The following is a 9,790-nucleotide window of genomic DNA, read 5'->3' as shown; positions in this document are numbered from 1 at the left end:
GCCAACTCCATTGATTTTTTCTATGTCAAGCTCCATCATATCATTTCAGTCCAGAAAATTATCCAAGACATTGATAACTTTACCACCAAAATCTTCATTAATTTCTTCAGAGACAACGTTGAATTCCAAACAGTAAACTTTATTTCTAACTCCATAAACTCCAAATCTTTTTCCAATTTCACATTTGTTCCAATCTCCAGGGCTTGTAGCTTCCCTATCCCATCAAACTCCTCTCTCACAGAATCCATTGTTTCTTTAAGTTCCTGCGTCATTTTGTTAAATTCAATTTTCATCTCCTGTCTACCCTGTCTCAGGGTTTGTTTCGTTATCTCAATCTCAGCCATTATTTTCTGAAACATAATTTCTTCCATGGTCTCAATCACTTTCCTGGTTGTCTTTCTTAAAACCACAGAAACAAAAATTATTTCAGCCACAATTGGGTTAATGTTCCAGGCTTGCTTATATCAGTGTAGACATTACAGCCTGCCTTATCTCTATGTAATCAGGAATACAAAAACAAACTTAGTTCCCAACATCAAAACAATTAGTGGCGTCGTGAACAAGCAGATTCTTCAAAACGAAATATACCAAAAAAAAAAGTTTTTGTTCCCCCCTCCTCGAAATAGAAATCCCTCTTCCGTTGATATCTTTAGAATGCACCTCCAGGACAGCTTTTTGCGATAAAAACAAAGATAAGCTTTTTCGATTTCTTTCCTCCTTAATTTCGTTAGTGAAAGAGAAAAGCCATAAACTCACCTAGAAGTTCTTCACAGCTGATTCATTGACAAATCTCTTTTTTGCTACACCAATTTAAACCAAGTAAAAAAAGAAAATAGAAAGAAGGATGCTTATCTGCCTGTTGAAGTCCGTTTTTCTTTAAAGAAAAGATAAACATGTCGCTATAATCAGCAAGAGCTTGATGAAAGTCCGTCCGGCATTGCAGTTTGAACCTTCTGTCATAAATAAATGAAATCCAGTCCTCCCCACAAAAACAGGCTTTGTGGTTGATCTCTACGTTTCTCCCTGACCGGGAGAAAATCTTTACCAGTCAAAAAGAGTGTTGTGACTGGTTTTAAAGCTGAAAAAGCTTCTTCTGAGACAAGAGCTCGTCTCAGAGGCAGCACTGGCAAAGCAACCCTTCCCGGAAGTCTGGGAGTTTGGGATCTTCTACTGGCAGAGCAATCTGAAGCAGATGGGCAAGCATGTCTGGCTCCCAATTCTTTTAACAATGGCAACAACAAAATGGCTCCCCACCCTCCCCAAATTATACTGTTGAAATTAAGATTGGTGGTGGGAGGGAATGGTAACAGGAGTTGATTTTTGGGTAGAAGGACGGTGAACTCAGTTCAATTCTGATACTCAGTTCCTGGGCACAAATTTGTTGATTCTAAGTGCACTTTCACTGTCTCTTATCTTCAGATGAGAATCAATCACATAACAGCAAACTCAAGTTGTGCAATGTGCGTACATACCATAACACATTTTTAAAGCACATTATTTCCACCAAAGAATCTTGGGAACTGTTGTTTGTTATGGGTGCTGGGAATTGTAGCTCTGTGAGGGGTAAACTATACTTCCCTGGATTCTTTACTGTGGTCCAAAAGCTTCATTCAAGTGGTCCGTGGCGTGTTTGTGGCCATCTGGTTGAAGACAGGAGACGGCATAATCATTGCATTAAATATTTATTTTTATTTTTAATCATATTTTATTGTATATTGTATTTCTTATATTGTATTTTATTGTATTACAATTTGAATTCTATGGAATATATCACATATAATTCTGTGGAATTCAAATTGTAATACAATGAAGCACAATATGTAAGAAATAAAGGAAGCAATCAAAATACAATCAAAAATCATACAGCATCTAGCACAGCAATGTTACCTAACCTCCTCACAAAGAAATCAGAATGAATGCTCAATAAATAGCCAATGCTAGCTAATTTCCTTGCAAACAAAACTGGGATGAATGCTCTGTAAACAAGTTGTCTGGAAGTGCCTGAAGTGTACGCATTTTGTGCTTGGCTACAGTTGGTGAGTCTCGGGATAAAAAACAAAGCAGATCCCGCGAGGCTGAAGTCTGCCCACCCTTGATCTTTATAACTTCCTGGTGTACATGTCAACAGAAAACGACACCCGCACAAAAACAAATCTTTACGGAAGGGAGACTGGAAGCATCTTTACTCCCAAAACAAAGGCTGCTTGTATATTCTTCTTTCAAAATCATCAAGATTTTTTTCCTGCTCTAGATCAAAACCAAAACAGCCAAAAATTATTTGTAAGTACTTGTTTGGAATGTGAAAAAGTTGAGAATGACAGAACAGATGCAGCCTGATCTAAAGTCAAATGTTGTTTCTTGGCTCTCATTTTTCCGTTCTCAGGTTTGCAAGTTGTCCATCATCACTGAAATCCTTTTAAAGGCTTGAGTTGTGAAATACACAATAAGAAATTGAAAAATTTGTTTTCACAGACAAATAATAAATAGTTCTCATGACCATTCAAACTGTGATCTACAACACAAGTAAATTTTAGAGTGTTGTAAACCACATATTAAAACTAGATTCATATATGTGGCCAGATGTGTAAAATGAATTCATTTTCTTTCTTTCTTTCTTTCTAAATAAAAATCTGCTATTTTTCATTCATTCATTTACAGAAATTTGTAAGTTTCCCTTTCAACAGTAACTTAGAAGACATTTATCTTTAATAATAATTTTTAAAGTATTAATTAAAACCATCAAGGAAAAAGAGGTACAAAATCAGAAATGTAAGGAGCTTCCAAACTAGCATAATTAAACAATTCCAATATTAAATTCCAACTAAAATAAATACATGTTTAAAAATGACTTGGGGAGGCACAAACTAGCAAAATGTTTTCCTGTGTGCAGTACATTTAAATAAATGTTACTTGTTTTATCCTTGTTCTTCTACACATTCCAACCCGTTCATTTTAGCTTGAGCACTGCAGAACTAGTCCCAAAGTTGCAATCCAGCTCAGTTCAGAATGAGTAAGGTTCACTGTAATTGGCAGTGGACTATATGGAATGTCTAGGAGCTGAAGTGTGATGGCAATCAAGCCTAAATAATTTACATGTTTATTGGGCAGATTCCCATGCTGTATTATAAACTGCTTTTCAAACTCATTTCTCACACATTTTACCAACCTGACTTGCAGAATCACTTTTCAATAACAGGATCCTGAAGTTCCCTTTAGCCCAATGGAACTAGTAGGGTAGTTATTAGATCCTTGTCTTGTCCAAATATTAAGGAATATTGGAAATGCATTTATCTAGAAAAATAATTGGGGCAGAATTACCAGAAGATCTTTTGGCCAATTATTTGAAGGTGTTATAGTTGATAATAAATTGATTGCTTATGTATTTGTTGTAGTCCTACTATGAATGGTCACCACAAGATTCTAGTTACACAAAAATTATCTGCTCTTCAAGACTGATGATGGAAGACCCAGTATTTGTTAAAACTATTAAAGGAAAGTGCCCAGCATATTAACATGAGAAAAGGCTGATTAAAAACTGGAATATTTGAAATTAACTGGGATGCTCAATAATTAGTCCAATACTTATTTTAAAAGAACAATAATACTTGTATTATTTGGAAATGGGAAGAATTATCAAGATTTTTAAATCTAGATTTTTTTAAATAAAATATTTATTTGGCAGGGTTTAATGAACTACATTATGGCTCGCTGTCTTTGTCCTCTAACCACCATGTAAATAAAGCAGAACAAATGCTCAATAAAGGCTGGATACAATATAACCTGATTTATGCAAGCAAATCAGGATGAATGCTCAATAAACAGAGCCACATTTACACCAAACATTTATTCCACTATTATTCCACTTGAAACAGTCATGGCTTCCACCAAAGAATCCTGGGAACTGTAGTTTGTGAAGGGTACTGAGAGTTTTCAGAAGACCCCTATTCCCCTCAGAACTACCATTCCCAGAGTTTTCCAAGAGGACTCTGGGAATGGTAGCTCTGTGAGGAGAATAGGAATATCCTAACAACTCTCAGCACCCTTTGCAAACTACACTTCCCAGGATTCTTGGGGAGAAGCCATAACTGTTTCAAATGGAACAACAGTGGAATAAATGTATGGTATTAATATGGCCTGGGTCACCTGGAGGAACCCAGTGACTGGATGAAATCGTGCAGATGCCCTGTAAAGAGGGAGTAAAGTACATGTGACAATTCTACATGAATTACATAGTGTGGAAACACCCCAAACGGCGAGCCTTGCCCTGCCAGTAGAACAATACTCTCCTACTTTCAAGGGTTGTTAATATGGTGACAAAGTAATGAATGGGGAGCGCTTTGAACAGTAATCAAATAAACTGGGTTGCTTCGTTTTATTGAACTGTTAAATCTTTATTGAACGATGGAATCTAGCTTTTGTTGGTGCTCCTGTATTATTAATAATGTTTAATAATTTTGTATTTTGAGTTGCCTTTAAATGTGTTCTTTCAATGTTGTTTTATGTGTTGTTTTAGCTGCATATTATTTGTCTATTTTCATATTTCTTACGTTGTTAGACACATGGGATGGCATGGGGGTATGTCTCATCTGTGGAAAAGGCAGAATAAAACTGTAAAAATAAATATATTTAAAAGCAAATTTATTGTATTTTAAAGACATCATTTAAAATATACAGGTTCATATTTCTTGAGAAGGTATAATAGCTGGATTTCAGGCAATTAATTATTCACTATGTTTTAAGCCAAGGGTTGGGGGATTATTTTGCAAAATGGATTCAATCTGTCCCTTGGGAGTTGGAAAGCAAATACTGGCAGACACTGCCTTGTTTGTAGATCTTTTCTAACAATGGGGAAAATGATATTTCCCCCCTAAAGTATCTTATAAAATTAATGGTATTCCATTTATTGGATTTTGTATCCAGTAATGCATTTAGAATCAAAGTGAAGGAACTGGTCTTTGCCATCATCATTGATAGAAAAATGGGACAGGAATTCTGGTTTGTTTGTAATAGCACTGTGATAAATCAACATGAAGCAATTAATAACAGAAAAAATGTACCAAGCAATAATCAATTGCTCCTCCTATTTAATATTCTTTAAAATGCAAAACATTAAGTCTAGGAAAGTTGACACTGTATGGTGCTATGGGTATTAATGTATTTATTACCTTGCGGGTAAATTTGATTCAGTTCGCATTTAAAGCCGAATTTTTCAATTTCACACTTTCCGAAACAACAGAAACACAACCATCGTTCCAAATTCACACTTAGCTGAACGTTGCAATGCACTTCTCCAACCAATAAGTGTTTACAAAAATGCATGTATGAGGGGAAAGTGTGCACAAAATGAATATATTGGTGAAAATAACATACAAAATGCATAATATTAAGATAAATTGGTTGCAAAAATGTGTACATTAGTCAGAACTGCATACAAAAATGTATTTATTAGGAGAATATCACACTAAAATGCTGAAGAATTTTTGTTTGATTTTAAATCGCAAATTGCTGTTGAAGTGTGGAGAACCGAATTTTAGATGAGAAAAATTAGAAACTGAACCAAAACTGACAATAATTCCATCCCTACAACCAGCATTAGTATACAGAGTAGACTTATTCAGATTAATTAACATAAATATATTAGGTCCATTAATTTCAGTGAGTCTACTTTGAGCAGAACTTAGTCAATGTATTTTCTCCCTTCTCCCTGCATTTTGTTATCACATCAACCCTCTGAGGTAGGTTAGGCTGACAGAGAGTAACTGGCCTAAAGTAAGAGCTTGGAAAAGTTACTTTTTGAACTACAACTCCCATCAGCCCAATCCAGTGGCCATGCTGACTGGGGCCGATGGGAGTTGTAGTTCAAAAAAGTAACTTTTCCAAGCTCTGCCTAAAGTCACCCAGTGAGTTACATGGCTAAGTGTACTAGACTTTGGACCAGTCATAAGAAGATAATTGCTTTAAATTTTTATATTGTATAGATATTAAGTATTGATATATATATATATTGTTTTTTCTGTTTTGTGTTGTAAACCGCCCTGGCGTCTCTTGACGAAGGGTGGTATATAAGTGGAATTAAATAAATAAATAAATAAGATAAGAAAAGCCTGCTGGATCAGGCCAGTGGCCCATCGAGTCCAGCATCCTGTTCTCCCAATGGCCAACCAGATGCCTGTGGGAAGCCCACAAGCAGGGCCTGAGCGCAACAGCACTCTCTCCAATTGTGATTCCCAGCAGCTGGTTTCTGACATTATTTACTTATCTATTATTTGATTTATATCCCACCCTCCTTCCCAGCAGGAGCCCATCAGAGATAGTAAGTACACAGTCACCATAGCTGGTAGCCATTGATAGCTTTATCCCCCATTAATTTGTGTAATTCCCTTTTAAAGTCTTCCAAGATGGTGGTAGTGAATTCCAAAGCCTTGTGGCAGCATATTATATATGTAGCAAATTCCACAATCAGTAGCTCTCAGCCTACTCTATATTCCTGTTTATTCTATGGCTAGAGAGGACTGCTCCTGGCAACTTGAAGATCACTGACGAAATAATGTTTTTAGCTGTTAGAATATTTTAACTTTTTTATTGTGTTTTATAATTGTTTTTAATTGTAATTGTGTTTTGGATTGTTTCTGTTTTTAATGTGTTTTTCTTCTTTTTGTTAAATGGTTTTGTTTATGTTCGCTGCCCTGGGTTCCTTCAGGAGGAAGGGCAGGATAATAATAATAATAATAATAATAATAATAATAATAATAATAATGGCTATTGCTAGCTTAAAATGTGGGGGGGGTATACCTTTCCGGGCTCCTTGAAGGAAAAGTGAGTGGGGGAATGCAATAATCATATTTATTTTCACCTGGCAAGATGGAATATTTATACTTTTGGAGGGAGGAGAGCAGAAAAATGTATACACCTATAACAAATCAATAGTGTGTTAGAGAGGCCAGTGAACTGCAATGTGATTTTGAGATCCCAGTGATGGACTATGAAATGCTATTTTCCAGCTGTACTGAGATTTGGTACCATCCCAGTACTTTAACAAAGAAACACCCTAATATTATTAGTTAAGTTCTAATCTCACCTTGGTAGTCAAAGCCAGAGAAAGGCACTCTGTCCTGCTGCTCGCAGAATGAATGAGGAGGAGGTGTGGCTAGCACAGTTGTTGAGATGGGATTGGCTAGAGAGCAAGATGCCTGGATGCCTCGATTGGCTAAAAAGAGAGGGAACTTGGTGGTGTTGATGGCAGTGGATGAAATGGGAGTGGCTTCTTTGCCAAAGCGTTAAGCAAAACATCCAGTTGATTTGCTGGGCAAGTTGGCTGGGACTGTTGACGGGACCTGGGAAGACCCAGCGGCGTCTGCCCTCTCTTGCCAGCAATGGAAGGGTTAAACACAAACAGCTGGGTCCTGAAATCTCCCTTCAGCATCACCAACCTGCTCCAAGATGTGGCCTCAAGCGGCGCTCCCGAGGGATCTCTGTCAGCACCGCCGTTGAGGGAAGAAGAGAGCATAGCAGCAGCTGGTGAAGAACGGCAGAGGTTGAGCAAAGAGGATCTTTCTGGGGAAAGGAGACGGAAACAGGAGAAGCCGCCTTTCAGCTACAATGCCCTGATAATGATGGCCATCCGCCAGAGCCCTGAGAAGCGCCTCACCCTCAACGGCATCTATGAGTTCATCATGGGGAACTTCCCGTACTACAAGGAGAACAAGCAAGGGTGGCAGAATTCCATCCGCCACAACCTTAGCCTCAACAAATGCTTTGTCAAAGTGCCCCGACACTATGACGACCCCGGCAAAGGCAACTACTGGATGCTGGACCCTTCCAGTGAGGATGTCTTCATTGGAGGTGCCACTGGCAAGCTTCGGAGGAGGCCATCCTCTGCTTCTCGGGCCAAGCTGACCTTCAGGAGAGGAGCTAGGCTAGCTTCGGCTGGGTTGACCCTTGCTGGATCACTCTACTGGCCTCTGCCTCCTCTTTATGGTGCCTCCTCAACTTACTTGAGCCATCATCCCGGCACCTTCTCTTCAATTTTCTCCCATCAGGCTATTACTCCTCCAGGGATACACAGACAGATGGAAGGAGATGGCTCTTATGGCAGTCACCAACACATTGCCACAACTATGCTGGTCTCAGCCATACCCTACAGCCTGTCCGCACCCAACTGTCTGGACTCCTGCTCCGTCAACTTCCTGGCTGGCCAGGCGAGTTACATCTTCTCTCAGAGACATCATCACACCTTGCCAATTAACCCTCAAGTTGTCCTCCCATCTAAAGGCACCCTAGATCTCCTTGGTGGAGTCCCTCCAACTTTCCCTGGACGACTTTCTCCCGAGCTCCCGAGCTACTTTCCTTTTCAGAATCAGGGAGTTCCATTTAATCCAAGCCTGCCTTGATTATAACCTTTTCCCGACCCCACAAGCCTCTTCACAAAAAGAAGCATTTTATTATTGCCTGCTAACATTTAAATCCAATCAGCCTTTGTGCACCAGAGCCACCACCTGTGTGGTGCTCTGAGTTGCATTGGCTTCCATTCGTTGTCTGTGAAAAACTCTGGAGAAAGGCTGACTTTTTACCCCACCTTAATCCACATGTTCTTTTCCTTTGCAGTCTTTTCTGGTGTAAGTAAGGTGAGCGTGTCTATTGGTGTGTACCAGCACCGGGAATTAATTTATTCTTATGCCTCTTGCTAATATGAACCCAGGAGACAGTATTCAAGGATCGACGAACATCGGCAATTTTCTGGTGTAGGTTCAAGCTTTGCTTTGCTGTGGTATTTGGAATCAAGACTGACACTCTGAACTTCAGGTGAGACAGGATTGCCCAGCAGGTGCTGTTTAGTATGTTGTCTATAAAATGTGCACATTTACACCTGCCCTGTCTCCAGTTCTGCTTTTCCAGTCCTTTTGATTAATATATAGAATCAAAGGATAGGCCCCCTGAATGGCACAAATCAACAGCGACAGCTCCCTGCTTTCTTGCAGAGCATGGATTTGTTTTCATTCAATGTTCTTGTTGTTTTCTTATTTTTTTATGTATGTGAAGGGGGAAAGTGTGAAATCCCTGGACCTTCTTCACCCAGTGAAGCTGCTGGGCCACTGTGCTTCAGTGATGAAGCCGCTCCTTGCAATTACATCCTTTGAGTGTGATGCTCCCAGGCACACAGGCTTATAAGCAAGAGACCATCAAAAACAGCAAGGCTTGTGCTAAACATGTTTAAGGCTGAAGAGCCAGACATGATGGGTCTGAGACATGTTCAATTGACAAGTTCTTGTGTTCCTCTTTTTGTTGTTAGTTAATTCATCAGCACCATCAATGTGCATAGCATTTTCTGAGCAAAAAAGCCAGGTCCCTGAATCCCAAGTAGGGATGGAGAAGAAATTTGATTCAGTTTGCATTTAAAGGCAAACTTAGCTAATTCACACTTTCCGAAACAAAACAAAGCCATCCTTTGATTTGAAATTTAACTTCTCTGAATTTTGCAATGCAGCTCTCCAGACAAGTAACATGTGCAAATACACACACACGGGTACAGTGTTCATAAAAATGCATACATTAGTGAAAATAACATGTGTGTTATATGGGAGAAAATTGCTTTGCAAAATTGCATAGAAGTATGTGTATATTAGGAGAAATTCACACTACAGTGCTTATGAATTTTCATGAGTTTTTTTAAAATTGCAAAGTGATGTGGACAACTGGACTTAAGAGTAGGAAAATGAGAAATGGAGAAAAATCAAAATGGACAAGGCTCACTCACTGCCTACCCCCAAGGAGCTTAACTATAAATTCTGTA

At 38.8% G+C, this 9,790-nt stretch overlaps 1 protein-coding gene across 1 annotated transcript; it reads left to right on the top strand.

The window, feature by feature from the left end:
- The first annotated feature begins 7,373 nt into the window (after positions 1-7,373).
- On the top strand, positions 7,374-8,390 carry LOC133370883 (forkhead box protein G1-like). Its single transcript, XM_061597762.1, has one exon. The coding sequence runs from the start codon at positions 7,374-7,376 to the stop codon at positions 8,388-8,390; it is 1,017 nt and encodes a 338-aa protein (XP_061453746.1).
- Positions 8,391-9,790: the final 1,400 nt, after the last annotated feature.

Source organism: Rhineura floridana, chromosome 15, assembly GCF_030035675.1.
Source record: "Rhineura floridana isolate rRhiFlo1 chromosome 15, rRhiFlo1.hap2, whole genome shotgun sequence".
In the NCBI taxonomy this organism is placed as follows: domain Eukaryota; kingdom Metazoa; phylum Chordata; class Lepidosauria; order Squamata; family Rhineuridae; genus Rhineura; species Rhineura floridana.
This window is presented reverse-complemented; position numbering and strand designations above follow the sequence as displayed.